Genomic DNA, 20,276 nt, shown 5'->3' on the forward strand with positions numbered 1-20,276 from the left:
ATATAATCTTAGAAGTCCTGTGCATCTGTTTCATCCTTTGTGTCTCTCTGAAGGAGAGATGTTGGGATCTGTTCAGAGGTGCCGTATAGTCAATGTCAGGTGGGGGGAGGGGGCGTTGGCCAAGGCCCCCCCATCCCCCGAACGTACGCCTCTCCTCCGCCAAGATAATTGCATTCACAGGCTGCTGATTAAATTTGGCCCATCCCTCACGCAATTGTTTCCTATGAGTCTTTATGAAAAATGTCTGAGATTTAGGGATTATGGAATAATACCCGAGCAAAGCAAAGCATCTGCTTAAACATGAGAAGAAGCAAAAAATAAAATCGGGACAGAATGGTTATGGGGGTGTGGGGTTGGATCCTTGCTTATTTCCAACTTAAACTGTGATAAAACCCTGGTAATCTGAGCTTTATGGGTGAGATGGAGGAGAAGGAGGAGGAGGAGGAAGAAGAAAATCATTTTACAATACCTTGAGATAAGACAATTCTGTGAGCGAGGGAGAAAAACAAAACCAACGAAAACAAATTAAGAAAGAGACGAAAGAAGTGAGACAGGAAAGATTATCAAGGGGACATACAAGTGAGTGATTATAAAAGAGTAAAAGGACCTTCAATGGCTGCTGCTGAGGGCCACTTAGCTTATCAAGGCTGATGTGCGATCGGCCTGCCAGCTGAATTAAAATGAGCCACGCTCTCTGGAATGGACAAAACAAACCAGAGTCTGAGAGAGGCAGAGAAAAAGAGGGAAAGATGGAAAGACTGAGCAGGGAGAGCGCGTATCTTACCACACGCATACCAAGTATGTTGGTTTTACCACAGAGGAAGCTGGCTTTAGTGGGCGCATGGTTTGCTAAGGCAACAACACGTTACTGAGGCCTTGTTTTTTCAGGTCCACTGAAAGACAGTCAGTAACACACTACAGGCCACGGCTCTCACTTTGTTCACACAGCTCAAGATTGCGGTGGCATTATCCCTAGTGCAAAAGTCCATCCGGAAGCCCATAAAATGGGTTTAAAGGGATACCAAAAAGCATTTAGAGAGGACACTGGTTTGTTTGACCAGAGCTGCCAGTTACATCTGAGGGTTTGTAGTGCAAAAGCTGTACAAAAACAACTCGCACACAAAACGGCCAAAGATGTTCAACTGATATTTTGTTTAGTGTTTTGACCACCACCCAGATTACACAGTTGAGGCACAGAAGGCATCCCGCAACAAACCGCAGCAGGGGACCACCACAGCAACTCAAATCTGTCTGCTACTACGAAGCCATTTGATGACTTCATGTAGTCCACTCAGAGACACACATAATATCTTGGCAAGAGTATATGAATGCGATTTTCTCCATTTTTACCTGCAATATAAAAATCAACCCAACTGTCTATGAAATCGGCAACACTGCTTCCGACTAGCAGGATAACATCATCACCTCAACCGGTTTTACCCACAACTGACACAACATGTCTCACAAATGTAGAGGTATGGACAGTTTGAAAAAGCTATGGCGGCATGACAAGAGCAATCACAACTTCGGTTTTATTGATAGACAAGATTAAACTTGGCCGGCAAATGGTGTCACTTGTGGCGAGAAAAACAGCTAATGACAGTTTTGGAACAAAATGCTCAAATCTTAACGTGCCAAACTGGTAAATGTACAGATTTTGGTGTGAGCTGTGGAGGCACAGCTTTTCTTAGATACAAGTAAGACTTCAAGAGAAAAAAGTTGGGAACCACAAGCCAAGAAGACACACACTCACACACGCAAACAAGCAAAAAGACATAAGGGGAAAATTCTGCAGAGGTGAACTTGTCTTGAGCTGCATATCATTTTTCGGTAACTTTCTGACAAGCCAACGTTCGCACCCGCTTCACAACAGTGAGCAGCCAAGCACGCAGCCAAGTGAGAAAGTAAGCAGGGTCTGAGCTTCTTTATCAAGCCCTTCACTCGTTACACAACTACTTCTGGCACTTGGTGTGAGTAAGTGTAACACTACGGTTGACTTCCAGGAGACAGTGTCATTCCCATATTTAATGATTGCGTGTACCCCTCCTCCAGCTTTTTATCGTGACCATTTGGGACAACTAAAACGTATTTTTGCTGGCCTGCCCTGTGTATATTTTAGTACTCATTCTTTTTCTGGTTATGGGTTAACTTGGCCCTTAGACCACACACAGGAGGAGCAAACATCTTCCAATCAAACTTGCAATGTAGAGGTTCTCGTGTTGCAAAGCCAAGTTTCCGAACTGTTCAGATTTTGAACTTGTTTACCAAAGTGGCTTTGAGACTAGAGCAAACTCGATCTGCTACTAAAAGTATTACCAATTACTGTTATCAAATTGCGACTTCAATTCTTTCAAAATGAACAGGCATTAGGAGTGATTTTATGCTTTAGGCTAATTATGATGTACTGTATTTATAAATCTTTGTATGCAGTGTTTTGGGAATTTCCACTTTTGCTGCTTGGTTGATTGAAGCTGAAAGCGCTAATTTGTAGCTCAGATATAAGCACACATAAGGTGAGGCGAAAGTTATCACTGAATTAAGAAATGAAACTGTTGTACTGTAAACAAATTCCGGCTCTTATGCCGCATTTTTGATAGTTAGTGTGTAAATAGCACGCCGATTCAGGGACATATGGTGGCTCATTACTGAAGTTAATCTTTTTTTTTTTTATGTTTCACATGAAGTGACAAGCGAGATTATCAGAGTTATAGCATGGTGAAGGCGTGGCCTTGGTGAGATTACACAATGTGAAACAACACAACAAAATCATATGTAACACTAGCACGTGGCGTGATTCATTTTCCGTTATGTAGACATTTTACCGCAAACAGGTTAAATTTCCTTCTGTCGTTTTTACCCTCTTCACTGCTGTCAGCGATCAGTACATCTCTCTGTGAGCACAGCGGTGGAGCAAGTGCCTTAGACCACATCCCTGACCAAACTGACCTCTTTGTTTCCATAACTTCCATAAAAGAGAGCTTCAGAAAAACACCAGTCCTTCTTTAGCGGCATCATAAATACATGCACCGTGAAGAGATGGCAAAGCTTTGGAAGGGGAAACATTTGTGATAATGCAAAAGGGGTGAAGCCATACCCTGCGTTGCATGTAGTAACACCCATCATATCTCTGTGGAGACCTGAGATGAACAAAAAAAAAGTATTTTTCATGTCCCATTACACACCACTGCCCCCATCAATAAGTGTTTCACTTACCCAAGGCTTTGGCCTAACAGGCAAAAATAAGCATATTAATTATTAAGCTGCCAGGGGAGAAAGGGGAGGAGTCGTAGGGTTGGAGGCTAATGCGTGTGTTTATGTGTGTGTCGGCGCTCATGCAATTGTTAAATTGGTTTTGGGAGTTTCTTTAAAACTCCCGGACAGCAAATCTCCATGTTAATAATTTTATTTTTTCCCGTTGTGTAAAGTATAAACTGTATATCTACAGCTGAAAGGAGGCAGAGCCGAAACAACATATTCAATGTCTTAATTCTACGTTTTTCATCTCATATCATGTCAAAGGGAAAATGGATGTCAGGAAGAAAACGCACCGCTTTCCGTGTCATTTCAGAACCTGTTAAACCAATTTAAACACCTCCTGCCTTTAACACTGAACAATCTTTTAACATCGGTCCATAGGTGCCCTTTTAGGCTTCATCACTAACTTGATAGAAAGTGACATTTTCCTCGGTGGCTTTTGAGACCAACCGAGCTGCCAGTCAGCTCGTATTTTACTTGCTTTCCCACTCATTTTGTTCCTCCTCCGAGATGAGCGCCGAGTGCTGCCGACATCAAAGACCTGTCTGAAACACAGCCTGGCCCTCGGAGTCAAAGTAAAGACGGCACGTCAAGGCTGCACAGTCATGCGCTGACATGGTGAAGCAGCAGTGACAGGCGGCAGTGACAGAAAGTGCGCACGCCAATCAGTGTGATTGTTTTCACTCCGTAATCACGTTTACGATCAGTTTCAAAAACACAGTAATAACTTGGAACAAAGTGGGTACAGTAGAACCTGGACAAAGCTTTTAGAAGACTCTGAATATGCTTTGGTGAGTGACAGTTTTATGAAAGCGTACGGCTGTGCATAGGGAGGCATCCTCACGAGAAACAACAGCAGCCCTACTCATTTGCTTCCACTTGAAATAACCATTTTTTTTTTTTTTTTAATATTATCTTACAAATTCAGGGCTATACAAAGTTGAAATCCCTCTCTGCTTCCTTTTACATTCCAACATGTGTAACCCTCTGTGGTACCCACTGTTATGACATTATCCTAACATGCACATACACACCCGCTAATGCACTTCTCTGCTCACGAAGGTTGCAGAGGCAGTTCCACTCAGCACAAGAGGGTAAGGGCACATTCTGAACTCTGTACTTTTACAAAGCCCGTGCAACCTCCAACAAGAAAAAAAAAGAAAGACAGAAAGAAAGAAAGAAAGAAAAAAAGAAGGGAAAAACGCACTCTTTATTATTTGGCACTGGGTGTCGTGTGCGCTCGTTCCAAAAGAAGAGGCACAATGAATGACTGTGGGCCATCTAATCGCCTCCTCCGATAGTATTAAGTATAGAGTTGTCCTCCCTTGAGACACCATTGACCACGGTATCATAGAGGGTTAAAAAATCAAAAATATAATATCTATTTTTTTTCTTTCTCTTTGTAAACATCCTACCAAAATCACAAAAGCAGCAACTGCATTATCTTTTTACATAATGCCTATGTATTCAAGGCTCAGTGCAGATTCCTATTATGTACCTCCACTTTTGTTTAAATAAAAAATAAAAAAAATAAACTAAAAAGATCACACAGATCAGACAGTACCAGAGTACCAGAGAGACTTATAAAGCTCAAAAATATTCAGCACAGTTTTATGAACACATTACATTAGGCAGATACATGCTACCTACTTATTTATATCTACATTTATTCTACAGCACTGTGTGCTTTTCAGTATTGTAAAGTCAGAGCGGCTGAGACACACATGGTCATTTACATACCCCACAGAGCACATAAAATTTGCCCAGCACACACACTCAAACAGGAGAAGCCACCCTTCATTCAGACAGAATCACACAGGAACCTAAACCAGTCCTACATGTGCCGGCACACACATAGCGTCATCTTGGTCTGATTTAAGCATTTGCCTGGAGGGGGATGGAAATCTTGGAGAAGGAGAGAAGAGGGCTGTGTTTTGATTATTAATTGGCATTAAAATTCCTTGCACGCCTACTTTAACTTTTAATGAGGTGAAAGTCAACTCTCACTTCCAGCAGGCCGCGGAGGTCCACTTAGGATGGCAAATTGGTAATAAAAGGGAGGTGCAGTCGTGTTTAGGCAGGTCCAGATATTTTTCTGGTTGAAAAAATGTGAAGCTGCAGTTGAAGCCTGGACTGGAGGATCACTCTAATCAGTGAGGGTAGTCGTCATAGGCTACGCTTTAATGTAATCCAAAGCATAGGTAATGTGAATTATTTATTGGAAAGAGACACACGCTGCACATACGAACAATATTTTACTGATGTATTCACATGCCAGCATGCTTGCATGAATAAAAAACTAGAAAATAAAACATGTTCTTTTTATTTCGGCCCAACCTTTATCTTGTTGAAAACTGTTGAAAGAACAGAATTATTGATCAATCAAGCAACTCGCTTCCTCTAAGGAAATAAAGTCAAGGATGTGTCCCTGTCCATTTGATCTTAGTTATTTAAATTAATAATTTCTAATCTGCCTTCCACCTTTTTTCAGATGCTGTCAGAATATTATTTTAACCGATCTTCTCTTGTTTATTTTATAGATCCTTTTATACTGTTTTTACAAACTGTTCTCATGGTCTGTTGTTGCCAGGAGGTAGGTAAGGGAAAGCTTCAGGGTCCCATCGCCAATCAAGGGGAGAATGCTGTATACATAAAGTGGTGTAATAATGGGGGCTTTCGTGGTTGCTTAAACTTTGCAGCGTTAAGACTTGTCGTAGGTTTAAGGGAGAAAGGAACACGGCGTGACATGAGGGAATTTGAGCAAAAACTTGCAGCAGACACACAACCCACCGCTGTAATATATGCAACACACACAGACGGAGACGCACACATGCACATTTTTAATTGGCCAAGATCTATTTTGTATAGTTATTACTCCGCTCTCATGGCAGGTTGTGCTATTGTTGTCCATTAATATTTCATAAAGCACAGTTATCTTCTGCTTATGAATGCTCAGGGATCGCGTTATTAAAGAGTGGAGAGCATAACAAATAAGAAAGGCACGGAGCAAGACACCACAACAATGCATCCTTAAGGCAACGCTATGAGCGACATGTATGTTGATGGTCCTTCAGAGAAAATAATCTGTATGAGGCTGAATTACGCGTGATTTAAGTGGAGGAAATCCATATGGGAGATTAGTAGTAGTAGTAGTAGGAATGACTGTACCATTTGAAAAGTGTACTTCGACTTCAAATTCACAGTCTGCACAGTATGAGGAACTACTTGAAGCTACGGGAGTGTTGTAATTGTGAAGACAATTTATGGTGATGACAGTGAGAAGCGATCTGTTATGTTAAATTAGGCAGTCATAGCGCTGATAGACAGACAGTTCATGAATCACCTGACAAAGTGATTTTTTAAAAGTGACTGCTCTTTTCCAAACAATTTCCAAGGACGACTTGTCAGATCATTCCGCATAACAAACGTTCTTGCACAATTGGTTAGGTGCAGACTGCCGAAGTTGAGGAAAGACTAAGCATCAGCCTGATAATCCGTGCAGTTCCTCAAAATAAAGCAAATTTATGAAAAGAAACTTTCTGGAGGAAGAAAGCCCCCAGTGTAAAAAAAAACAAAAAAAAACTTCAGCTGTCTCACCATGCTCATACACAGCAATCAATTAACTCAAAGTACAACTGATAGCTGGTTCCGGGCTTCAATTTAACACGTGCCTCTTCACGATCCACATTAGGGGCTCACAAATGTGACAATATGAATGTCGTCCTTCAAAAAGAAGTCCCTTTTGCCCCCTTCCTGGAGTGGTGAAATATTGAGTGTGACACGGGAGTAATTGCATGGGAAGTAATCAATTAGACACACAATTGAAGGAGACCTGAGGGCTGCGGGCTGCCAGGCAAGAGGCTCCACTGAATTCTGGTGACGTGCACCGAACCAATCACGCCTGCCTCCTGTGGCAGAATTGCTCTATCGTCCCCCAGTAGTTAGTCGGCAAATGAAAGTCTTCGGGATCAGAATAAGGCAGCAATTTTAAGCCCCGTGTTCTTGTTCTTGTCTTGGGGAAACACACCGGCTCAGATCGTCCCGCTCACCTTACCGTCCCAACCCCCTCCCTTCCTCTCTTGTGCATCGCCGTCACAGGGCACTGAGCGAGGCACGTCCAGCAGATGATAGCACACATTCACAAATCTTGCCATCGAAATCGCGCAGTACCCCTTACAGGACTCTCACAGCGAGGCTCAAGTGTACGGCAGAGCTGCGCATACAGTGCTGAGTGGTGCAAACACGACGCTGTATGTGTTTGTGTGAAAGGCATCGATGTGACAAATCAAGACGGCCAACTAAAATATGACGAGCGACGGAGAGCCAAAGAAAGGGGGAGAAAGAGATGGAAGGAAGACGGAAAATGGGATAGAAGAGAGAGCAGATGGGCCATGAAGGAGTGGATAACGCCTTGGCGTAAAACGCAGGCTTGTGTACATGCATGCGATGAGAGAGGATCATTCAGCAGATGGGGCCTCAGATTGGATGCTTCATTTTGGACAGACGCAGTGCAGGCGTAGGGTGGTTAGAAAAATGAATCAACACTAAGCAAGTCTGAAAAAAAAAAAAATAGGTACTGGATGGAACAAGAGGAAGGGAGGGGGTGGCAGCGAAATGCGTTAAATCAGAAAGCTCATCTGTGTTGTGCTCCTTATTGAGGCTGTTATTATTTTGCCAGGGAAGCGGGCCGTAATTACCACGAGAAAGCACGGAGGCAGCCCAGGGTTCATGTGACTCCAGACAAAAGTACTGAAAATGTTTGCCTAAGCAAGAAGGAAGACACCGCGGGTCAGCACAGATCCGAAAACAGATAGGGAACCTTAAAAATGTCAGAAGGCAGCTCTGTTTAACCTTTATCTCGCTTGGATATGGTGAGACAGCGTAAAAGGATGTGCTTATTTGATGTTCTCCTGGCAGCAATCAGAAAGCTGACTTGGATACCCACAAAAAAGCCTTAAAAATTGATAGTCTTTTCAGGGCCGGCTTTTTTTTTTTTCTTCACAGGGGAAGTGAGTCTACACTGTCACTCTTTAAACTATTATATTTGTCCCCAGAAAGTCAAACAAACAACGAAACTTAACAATCCACACGAGGCAGAGAGTGCCTTTTATATTCCTTATTCTATACACTCCTGTGCACACACACACACACACACATACGTACAAACCCTCAACTTTTCCCGGCTTGACTGTGCCTTATATTTCATATTCATGAGGATAACTTAGCTAAGCTTGATTGATAGGTGCATCAGAGGGAGTCCTATCCCTTCTCAGCCAAAGACCTCCTCCACCCTCTCCTCCAAGTCCACTCAAATCCGGAGAGTCCATTCACAGCTTGCAGGGAGGGAACCAAGGGGGGAAAAAAAAATCAATAAGCGCAATGCTACAATACACCAGCGACAAACTGATTTCATCCCAAGGCAATTTCGACCCAAATAGAAACGCATGTGGGCTCCAGCGCTGAAGGGGTCTTACCGTGCCCTCTTTCGATTAGCCCCTTATGCACTTAATAAGTTTCATCCTCTTATATATGTTGCTTATGGATTATATTGATCATTTTACACTTCTCCCAGGCGCTACTGGCAGAGGAACGATTAACTAATATGACAGCAACATCAAAGGTCTCGTAATGAATGAGACGTCCGGCCTTGGACTTGCCAAGGCACTTAAAGGGAGGGAGGAAGGAAGGAGTTTGATCTGTGCCGCTCCATGTGTAAAAGGAGATTCATCCTGATGGTTCAGGCTTATTTCCTTCCTCAGCAGCACCCTGTAGGATGATGACAACTGCGCAGAACAAACTGGGGCACGAGTGACTTTGCACAGGTTTCTATCCCCCAGCAAGAGCTCGGTTGGCTGTCAGGTCGGCCTGTGCAGTAGTGACGTGATGGACCCTCCAAGATGAGTTCATTCAGGAGGAGGTTTTCATTGGTCCTTATCCTTATCAGCCTCAACAGGTCAATTGATAGGTTCTTATGTTACTGTACACTTATTTCTCTATTTGGTAACTTCGTAAATACTCATTGGGACGACCAATTGCCATTGAAGCAGCACCTGTTCCATGTGATATACACTCATATTGTTGTGATGATGAAGGTTTTGTGTGGGTCAATCCACTTCACGTCCCTGAAGATAGTTCTTTAAGACTGACTAAGAACCAAGGGAAGCGCAGAAGATCTCTAACTGTGTGATGCAATCACAAGGTAGCCTCTAAACGTGAAAGACTCATCCTGATAAGGAGACAAGTATGGGGTTTCCATTTAACGAGGAATTGAGCCGATTCTTTGATATTCTATTTGTTTGAAAGACTGACACTGTGGCGAAACACAAACAGTTAGAAGTGGAGCAGATTCAGACTGTTGTGCATAACTTCCCCTCCACTTCATGGCTCGAGGCCATGGATGGCACATCAAACAGCAGCTCCTCACAGAGTCCAGCTCGTGCTCCCTCGGCGCTGCCTTCAACTTGGCACGGCAATGAAAAGGACCGGCTTGGCAAAAAGGTGGTGGTGGACAAATGCAATTCCCTGAGCGTGGCGCAACACGCGGAAAAGAACAGAGAACGGAACGCAACGGAACATAGAGGCACATACTGTAGCTGCACTTACTGACTGATGGCTGTGTTGTTTCTCTCAACTCCGGGGATTCACCAGGAAGGAATAGTTGAAGAGAACAAGGAGAGACGGCTGAATTATTTAGAAAGGAGGTTTGGAAGAGGTGGAGACACAAGCTCGGTGCCAAGCTTCTTCCTTAGAAATCTAAATAAATTCCAGTCATGAAATACATTTTAATATTTGAAGATAGGGAGAATTTTTACATTTCTGGTGCAAACTGATGAGATTTTCTGTCTCTTTTTTCTGTCGAAGTGTCCTTGACGTCGACAACATCATATATATTCATCGGTTATGTTGCACTAAAAGCATGATTAGCCTAAAAGAAGCTTCGGGGTGCGGTGAGTGACTGACGCTCATCTGCAGAGACAAATATGCAGTAAAAGCCATTTTGAACCGCATTTTACCAGCATCGCTCATAAACGGGGCACGCATGGCAATCTGTTGCACCAGCTAATAAATCAATTATATTACATTTCCCTTCTATGTTCCTGAGGCTGATTTAGTCTTTTCACTAAAGCCTGTATTTGCTTGTGATTTTAGTCATGACATGACAAGACATTTCACAGAAGCTAAAAACATGTTTGAAACGACATCTTTAGAATTATTTCCAGTACTTGTGACTATAAAAATCAAAGAGACCTAATTAGAGGAGGCATCTGTATTGCCTGAAAGGTCAAAGATGGACAAAACTGGGACACGTTTAGGTCAGGCTAACCTGCATTTGCCACGTTACTCAGAACATCGTCATCGTTCTGGCATCACTTGAAAGCACGGTCGCTGGGGCACGACTTCTATTTGCTGTTTTTCAAAAAAAAAAAAGAAGCATGAATTGCTTCACTTTCCTTCCTTTGCCATTCACTCAAGAGATCTATAAGGTTGGATTTAGCTTCAAAATAAGTTAAATCCACCTTTGATCTTGTGTTGCACACACCACGAGCTGGCCCCGGAGCACCACACTTAGCCCTTTAGTAGAAAAGCTCTACATCTCTTTTTGCAAGTCAAGAGCTTCATTTCATATTGACCTCAGGGTCCCGAAGAAAACCCAGCACAAGGATCCATTGTTCATAAGAGACAGAGCCGCCCACACAATGTTTTTCTACTTAGTACACTACTTAAAAGCAATCACATTCACTGTCTTCTCCAGCTTCTGAGGGAAAAAGGCTTGAGCCGATTGCCGAGTGGGTTGTAAATCATGTGAGTAGTATACTTTCAGTCTGAGTGATGGCTGGAAATGACAGAAGGGATAAAGTCTTTTTCACGCCATCGTGAGTCAGCGTCACATAGTGTGAGAGGGTTAATTGCGATAACGGCACCAGTTGGGTTCTTAGGATTAGAAGAAAAGGCACAATATATATTATATATATAATATTCTCATAGTGTGTGAAGGTGACAGAAAATTGTAAACAAGTACAGTGGCCAATGTATTTATTCAACTCTGGATTGAACCCCCCAACCTGTTTCCTGTTTGCAATTGTATTATTGTGTATGCTATTGTGTACCACCTGGTATGCCCTTTGTGAGATTCTTTCTTAGAACTGCTATGGAAATTCGTATCAGCTTACTGTTGGGTTAATTAGAACTAATCCTAAAGCATTTTGCCAGTAAACATAATTTCAAAAGGAAGAGAGTACAATAGGTTACAAAAGAACTATTGATTACAAACAGCTAAGACTTACTGGTAGCCCAACAAGGGACTCTGATCACAGTTGAATTTAGCTATAAAACCTTTTGCAATCATTAACCTTGAAAAGTGAAACAAGAGAATGAAGTAAATAACACAGTTTCTGAGGTTTCTGTGCATTCAATTGAATACACTTTTGAGCTGTCACCTTTGTAATTCAAAAGACAATCCAGTCTTTTTGACCGTCACCTTCTTTTCTCGTGTCAATAGTGTCACACAGTGGCTTGCCCTAATCTGCTGCTTTTTATTCTGGATTAGAAAACATTAAATACAAGATTTTTGATTCTTTTACTGTGCTAACAACAACAACAACAACAGAAAAGACAGCACAGATTGAATGCAAGTAATAGCTAAATGAATGAGTCACTTGCCTGTGAGGTTTTTTAAACCCAACTGGCGCAGGCCGAAGTTTCCATCACGTCTGTAGTTGAGGAAGATCGCGAGGGAGTAGCGGTCCTCGTACAGTTTGTTTCCACGGATGATCCTCAAGTTCTCCAGAGGCAGGTAGTCAAACTGGTTGAGAGCCACCAACACGTAGCCCGTCACCTCTCGGATAGACTGCGGATGGAGAAGGAGTTGTTAGTGTGTGCAGTAGCTGTGAACATTAACGTTGCATAAATAAGAATGAAGGAAACAAATCCATTGTTAACATGAAAGGAAAATGAATAAATAACGATGTTTCTTTTGCTGAATTTAAAATGACTCAACAAGTGAGGTAGAACAAGGATAACAGAGACTTCATGATTCATTTTCCCCGGTAAGTAAATCTGGGAAGGTCAGCGTTTAGCCAAAAACATTCATAAAATATAATGACAAAGAAAGTTTGAAGGATGATGACAAACACTGCTGTTAGCTGAAGTTGAAAAACTGAATGGTGTATTTGGTTTTCTTTCACATCACATGCGCATCATCTAAAGAGTTTCAGAGTCTGCTCACTTCAACCAAGAACTTCTAGACTGGCATAATAATGTATTTCAAAGGAAATATGCCTCTTCTGAATCTCTTTGATTCCATATATTTAGGGTTTTCTAATAACAGGCTGTTTCTGACAATAACCTGTCAACTTCAGGTCTGTCAAAATATAATTGTACCTACTTTTAGATTATCTAATTTTTTTTTGTATTTGTAGTTGTGTAGATACAAAAAAAGAAAATGGAATGTTCCATTTTCCTAAATGTATGTGTTATATGGTGACTTTATTTTATTTTCAGTCAGACTTACAGCACTGCGCTGACCTACACAGGGACCCTCGGCCGTGTGTGAGACCTTTATACTTGTGTGGACGTCAGTCTGGCTTGCTCTGTAAAAGTGCCACCCAAACGCTTGTCGGCCCTGTGTCTTTTTTGCCAGTCGGGTTAATTTTTGTTTGTACTTCCTGCTTCACAATCAACAATGGCAGCTGGAACGTTTATCTGAAATTTAGGCCGATTCTTTATTGATCCAAAACAATCTGAAAATCGTAGAGATGCAGAACATTTCTGGGGAGGTGCACGGCAGCTTCGGAGCTAGGCTCTGCATAGGGTCTGTATAGGTGGGTTAAGCTAGGGACGTGCGATATCATTATTTTTCCTTTCAATTCGATATCAAGTACTACCAAAGCTAGTATTGCGATACCAAAATCGATACTTTTTGATGTCTGCTCTATGTATATGACTTTTCAACATGTTTTTATGTGAATGTAATTATGAACAAATTTATTTTATACCTCTGTATAAGAATTAAACAAGCTGCCAAATATCAGACTTCTCTTTAATCAGAGCAAATATTACATTTAAAAACAAAAAAAACACAAAATCTCCCTCAAATAAAAATGAAAATAAGAGCAGTCGCTGTGACTTCGATATAATTCTTCTGGACCAGACAGAGTGGTCTTCAGGTTAGAACTTGACAGAATTTGAACTTGAAGGTCACATCCTACATTCTCTATCATTTCCAATTTATATGTTTTCGTTAAGAAACAACAGCACGTTGATCTACGTGGCACTGTGATGTATTTTCACTATATATCTGGATATAGGGCTTCCATCACAGACGTCGGTGTGTGTACATTTACGGACAGGTCCCGCTGAAATGAAATAACTATATTTGATTGTGCTAGAGAACACAGCAGGAAAGAAACAAACATGAAGGGCAAGGAAAGTCATAGATCACTGACAGCATCTGTCTTCAAGGTCACTCTCCACATATTCAGCGATGCCAGCGAGCGGAGTTAGAACATCTGAGCGGAGAGAATTTGCTCCAGGGCTTGCGACCTCGCTGCGAAACTTGGCACAGAGGTTCAGCGTTCGTGTCCGGGGCCTGGCCTCTGAGGTGACGGAGCCACAAGGACAGCCATTGCTTCACACTTTAAATGTCATTTAGGAGGGGATATAACGACTGCCGAGACTTTGGCGAGGAGCCACCCAGTTGGAGCCTCTGTTGCATGAATCAAAGTGACAGCCTGTGTCCTCTTTCTCCCATCCACCATCGTGGTGGCTGTCATTAGCGGACAGGCGGTCAGAGAAGTCTTTCCATGCCGGCCCGCTGATGCCGATAATCAACAAGTCTGTGTGTGAAGTGCCGCTGCAGCTGATGTACTGAGCTGAAATAAGACCTAAGGAGGGCCCTGGCAGTGTATTCATGGCTGCTGACAGCTGTCAGAGAGCATGGCCATCAGCCACCAGTAAGTAAGCTGCAGTCAGAGCTCTGTCATCATTACCCTGCTGATTACCATTAATAGAAACAGACGGGCCCGAGTCTGGTTAGTCTCCGCGTATTTATACGAGTAACTGACGGGGACTTTATATTCACTGTGCGTCTCTGTGTGTGTTTATCAGTTTGGGAACTAACCGGAAAAGAAGATCAGCATTAAGCTCCTTTGTGTAGATGAAAAAGTTGAAGAGGGAATAATGATTAGTTGATGCATTATGGCCGCACATGGGTTTACACATGTTTTTTTTGATGTGTGTGTCTTGTATGTTGTACTCTGTGTCCTCAGTCTGAACAGACAAGGTTTTTTGAATGACCCTTTTTCTCGCTGCTGGGGATTTGAAGGTCTTTTCAGTGCTGCCACACAACTAGATATTCTTAAGTCTGTGTGGCACAGTGACATAGCTTTGTCAATATCCTCCCTATCCATCTGCAATCCAGGTACTCTTTCTTCATATCAAAAAGCAAGAAGGGAACAAGAGCAACCAACTCTGGCCAGGCATATACAGTAGCTAACAATTACTTCAGGGCACATACTTATTGGGTGCTTTTATACCCTTTTTTTTTTTTCTTCTCAGGCTGTTTATTACCCCTCTCGCACCGTTGTCGGTTTGTTATTTTCCAGCCACGAGATCAATACTTACTGCAAAGTGCAGCCTTGCAGAGGGAAATAAAACAACGGCGAGAGAAGATGGCAGACACACACGCTTTTCTCCCCACAGATTGTTTGTTCAATAATGAACCGCATGAAAGGGGTGGCGGGGGGTACAACTTGTAGTGATTACAGGCTCTTGCTGAGCTAATGGCCAAATCGGCTGTGCGTGGTCACTTTCATTAAACACAGATCAACAAAACAAGCGCCCCTCTGGTAACACCGCCGGCAGAGGCCGAGTGCGAAGTAAGCCCACTTGAGGGAGACGGGGCCCCTGGATTACGTCAAGATTTAACATATCCCCTCAGTCCCCCAAAGGGAACAGAGACGAAATATGACGCTCAAATAGGTGTTAATACACAACCAATCCTCGCCGTGGACGACAGTAGCAATGACACAGGTGCCAATGTAATAGTATTTTAATTGTCTGCGCAAGCACTAAATTTATTCCTCCGCACTAAAACCTGCATTTAGCTGCAGTGCAATTAGAGCAGTAAATTACCTGCTATATATAACAGCATGACCCATTGTTGTCCTGGATTCCTCCAAATAAAAATAGATCCTCAAACATCTTGGTACGGGTGTAGGGGGCGCACATGACCATCCTGTCCTGATTTCAGTTCAGGGCAGTTTATGTCAATACTACTTATAGGTGACACGAGGGCCGCCATTGCCAGTTCATCCAACCCCCACGCCTCACGCGCCTCCCGAGAGATCAGTTCCGTCAGGATCTCAGCAACAGTGAACAAAAGAGACCGAGAGAGCCGGATTCACTAGATTAACAAGGATTTCTCCCCGTTCCCCAAGCTGGAGCATTTGTGAACGGAAGTGTGGCAGCGGAACAAACCCCTCACTTGAGTCACTGAGACGTGCGCGGTTTTGAAATCAAGTCCTTCAATCCCTGACTCCTAAGGGAGGGCGAGAGGGAGGTTTCTGGGGTGGAATCAGTGAAGGAAGGAAGGAGAAAGGGTAGGGGAAGAAAGGGAGCCTGAAGAAGGAGTCCAGGAGAGGCAGTCAAGTGGACTGGGCTCTGGCTAGGTATATTTTAATGCATAATTAAAACCCTACCTGTTCCAGGTCAGAAGATACAGAAAGACAGCAAAGGGGAGTAAAGGCTGAGGTGGGATTGTCGGGCCAGTGGACAGCGTTAGCGTGTTTGAAGAGACTGAACACACGTTAGCATGATTGCCTCTAATTTCCATACATATTGAGGCAAATGTGATCCTCGGGGCTGTGGTCATTGAAGTCAGATACACAGGAGCACACAGGGAAGGCTTAAGGTTTGCATCGCTAACCCCTCCCTCCGCCATTCTCCATTTCCATATCACTTCTCTAAATCCTCTCTCTGAGCTCACATCCACATCTGCAAACAGACACACAATCCGGATGGAGTGTCTACAAGTGTAAGTAAGAAAATCTTTCTGGGAGTTTTCCCAGGAGATCATCCTCAGTGTAACTGACATCCTAAAGAAAGTATTACCAGCAATCGTCTCATTTTGGAAAGTGAAGGCTTCGCTGCCGCTTTGACAAAATTATAAATGAGTGTTAACCCCATGGATATATGACGCACATCACTTACAGACGGTTATGATATTACTGTATTATGTCATCATATTGGCACTGCGTGAGCACAATATTTCCCAGTAGGAGCAGTCTCTCTGATGAAACTTGTAAGATTTTTTTATTTTTTTATTTTTTTCTTCTCCATGCTCTAACTCGGCAGCATTGCCACGCTTTGGTTTAAGTTGCCAAAGTGCCCACCTCCCACCTGCCAGCTCCCCAGTATCACCTCAATCCCCGTGGAGTGGCTCAAACTCAATATGAGCCACTTCAAACACCTGCGGGTGATGCTGCCTTTGATGTATGTGTGTGTAGCAAAGCGTGTATGCGCCAGAGTGTGAGTGTGCAAGTCACAGAAGTATCTTTTATTGCCCGGACAAGATGATTATGATGAGTCATCTTTGAAGATGAAGAGAAGCTATCCCTTCTGTTTTTTACACCACACTTCTTATGCTCCCATGAAACAAATCTGTGCGTGTTTGTGTGTGTGCGCGTTTGTGTGGCCGTATAAAGGATTTCTCTCTTTTTTTCTGTTGTTGACTGTGGTAAAAAGGCATTAAAGAACGAGTGACATGAAACATTCGAAACCTCTCTGTTGGCGTTCCATGCACTCCTCTCGATTCGGCAGAGGGTCAGCGCCTGCCGCTTTCTAGGAACACGGGTTTCACCGAAGATTTCAATATGGAAAATGAACATCGAAACTATGCACTGTATGATAAGGGTAACAATTTTCAGTTTATTAAAATATGCGTATCACGGCAAAGAAGCCACCAGTGAATAAATACAAGATGCAAAATTCTTAGAATTATCTCGCATTGTCTCGCACGACAGTTTATGTAAAGGTTTGACTTTTGCCTCAGACACGGAGTAGTTGCCGCTTGCTAATGAGGTTGGCATGAATAGGTGACTTTGAGAAGTCACTGTTCAGAGTGTGCATGTCATGTACACAGAGGCAATGTGCAGTACTCAGTTGATGTTTGAGTGTCATCGGTTGTGACAGGATGACAGTCTACTTGTCAAGCATGATGACAAGAAAGCCCTGCACGGTGCCTGCATCATTGACAGAAAACACCATGATCAGGAGACAATCATGTGAACAGAGAAAGATAAACTAAAAAAAAAAAAAAAAAAAAATTCTGTAACATCTGAATATCTATACATGTGGCAGTGGGGTTCCCTCATTTTAATAGAGAGGGGGCATTATTTTATTTGGGTCCATTTACAGGACGGCCATTTGTTTACCAGGCAGAGAAAACCAGTTGATCCTGTTAACATTCAGCTCGCATAGATGCACCTTAAAGAATAATTCCAGGTTATTTCAACAAGGCCAGTCCTCCAACAGCTTCCCAAATAAACATTGTCCCTGAGTCGAAGACAGAATAAACACAGAAAATAGTCTCCTGCAAAGTCCACTTTAGCTCGGAGTAGAGCTTTGACAGTCCCTTTAGGAGTCTCTGTGTGGGTAAATGTGTCGTAGAGAAACCAGCAGGTCGACGACAAAATGCTCTCCGGTGTACTGTATGTGTCTCTGTCGGTTTACAGCCATGCCCTGTACTTCATCAAGGTTATTGTTTAATCTTCCCCTAATATCTTGTTATGCTCCGAAAACAGTTATCAATGGCCCCATGTGTTGGGTTTACTGCGGAGACATAAAGCTTCTTGTAAAGTGGCGCTTTCCCCTTCAGGCATGCTTTGGCTCGTGTTACCACGGCTACGTGTGAGAGGCATTCTATTCCCGCTTGCATTTCAATGGCGTTGCCACAATAGCCTATGTCATCATGTGTACAGGGCCAAAAGAATTACGAATAATAAAAAAATAAACTTCCTCTTATAATAATTGAGCTGTTCAATTCCATTTTCATTTATGCTAAATATTTCCTTAAACCATCAGCGTTTTCTACCACAGCGGTAAACAGAAAAGCTAATACTCTGATGCCATGTCATTGCCTATTGATGATTTAATCCAAAGATACACGTGTAATGAGTATCATAATGTCTATTGACTATTTATTTTATTTTTTTTCAAGCATCATAGCATAATTTGGAACTACAATAAAACTGTGCTTAATGATATTGCTGAAAATGAATATAGAGTCTACTGCCTAACATTCAGGTAATGTTGCCTGATGTCTGGAGTCATTTAGCAAAATGTTCTCCATTCCAATTCTCCTTTTGTAAATCTGAGGTGTATAATGCACATTGATTTACAAAAATGTTTACTTTTATGCACAATCTTCTTTAAATTAGAATGTTAGACTGATGTAAAACAAATAAATACATATTTAATTTATGGAGAGAGTCTTCAAGTGTACACTACTGCAGAACTACAGTTTAAAGATGTACTGTATGTTCGTATCTAACTTCTTTAATCCATTATATCACAGTGATGTTGTTCTGCATATCAGTAAATAGTAAATGTATTCTTTTTATCCTATTTTCTCTCCGTCGCACACACACAACCACAAGCTATAGTTAACTTTTGACAAAATACAGCTTCTGTGTCAGGAATGTAACACTTCAACTGCTTCAGCTAAAGTTCCCTTTATTGTTTGCTGAGAAAAGTCCCAACTTTGATCCTCTGTGCAAACCTCTTGAAGTAGGACGCGCTGGGGAGTAGGAGTCTTTACCAATCGCTGTGCAGAGAAGCTGATGAGACCAGACACCACTACTCTACATGAAAGCAGCAAAGCAAATGGTTATTTACTTAAGAGTTTTGGCCTCTAATGTAAGTTTAAGACAGAAAATCTCAAACTTTGGATCCACCACTCTGAGAATTAAAAATCTGAGGATTTTCAACTCACATACTGAATGCTGGATACCTGTGGTCGGATCACTCGATATCAGGTCTGGATAGAAGTTACATGAACGTTTCCTTAGTCCTGCTTTTAATATTATGGCAGAGTGCTTTACTGGCCATGACATCAATTCATAGTTCAAGCAGCCTTCTGTTCTGGCTGATGTATTTAAGATGTTCCAGTTTTTATTCATGTATTTTGGTCGGTTTGGATACAGATGTAATAATGGTGCTGTGTCTGCTTTACTGTGTTTGGAAAACATTGTGAGATTAAATCAAAGCATTTGGCTTTTTACACAAAAAAATCTGCTGCAGGTGTGGGTGATCTAGAATAATGCCTTCCAAGGGGCATCAATCAAATGTCAGAATGAGTCGACTGCGAAAATGACCTTTTGAATGGAATGGCAAGTGGGAGCAGAATGTAACAAACGAGCTCAGCAACATTTCTGACTCAGGATGGCATCTAGTTTAGTTATTTTTTTCAAAGTGATTCAATCTCTGCACTGTAAATTGAACCCCAACCAAAGGCAAGCAAGTGGTTTACTTATTTTTTATTTCAGGCCAAATCTCAGTTCTGTTTTAGACAGATTCCATCGGTCATTGACACTGATGCATGAGGGTCGCTTTGGAGAGCAGCCATTAGTCTGACAGTCGCTTTATTGCTCTTAATCCGATGCTTCCCTTGAAATTTCAGGATGACTGTGCGATCCTTCTAAATCATATGACACTCACCGAACACTTCAGGAGAAGTGCTTTGGAGACCTGGGTGCATACGGACCACAGTGCATCTGTGCCCAGCTTCGGGACTCTATGGATGGACACAGTCCATTGGAGTTTACACTCCATACACCTTTTGTGTCAACATTGTCAAAAATGTGACTTCATGTTTATTGCAGAGGTGTGCAGAAGTGTTCCTAATATTTTGTCCTCCTCATGTATATTAATGTGGTGGATGAAATATATTTGAATTATACTTTCAAAGCATTCATTTAAAGACCCTACTAGCCTGTACTGTATGTGGGACCAGATCATGTATT

The 20,276-nt window shown here is 42.3% G+C and overlaps 1 protein-coding gene across 1 annotated transcript in view; it reads right to left on the minus strand.

Annotated features, from left to right (window-relative positions):
* The window catches only part of LOC125017431 (receptor tyrosine-protein kinase erbB-4-like), a 292,157-nt gene that overhangs the window by 111,989 nt on the left and 159,892 nt on the right, over nucleotides 1–20,276 (minus strand). The window contains exon 3 of the mRNA XM_047600584.1: nucleotides 11,917–12,103. Within this exon, the coding sequence (XP_047456540.1) occupies nucleotides 11,917–12,103 (187 nt within the window). The remainder of the gene's footprint in view (nucleotides 1–11,916; nucleotides 12,104–20,276) is intronic.

Source organism: Mugil cephalus, chromosome 12 (genome assembly GCF_022458985.1).
Source record: "Mugil cephalus isolate CIBA_MC_2020 chromosome 12, CIBA_Mcephalus_1.1, whole genome shotgun sequence".
In the NCBI taxonomy this organism is placed as follows: domain Eukaryota; kingdom Metazoa; phylum Chordata; class Actinopteri; order Mugiliformes; family Mugilidae; genus Mugil; species Mugil cephalus.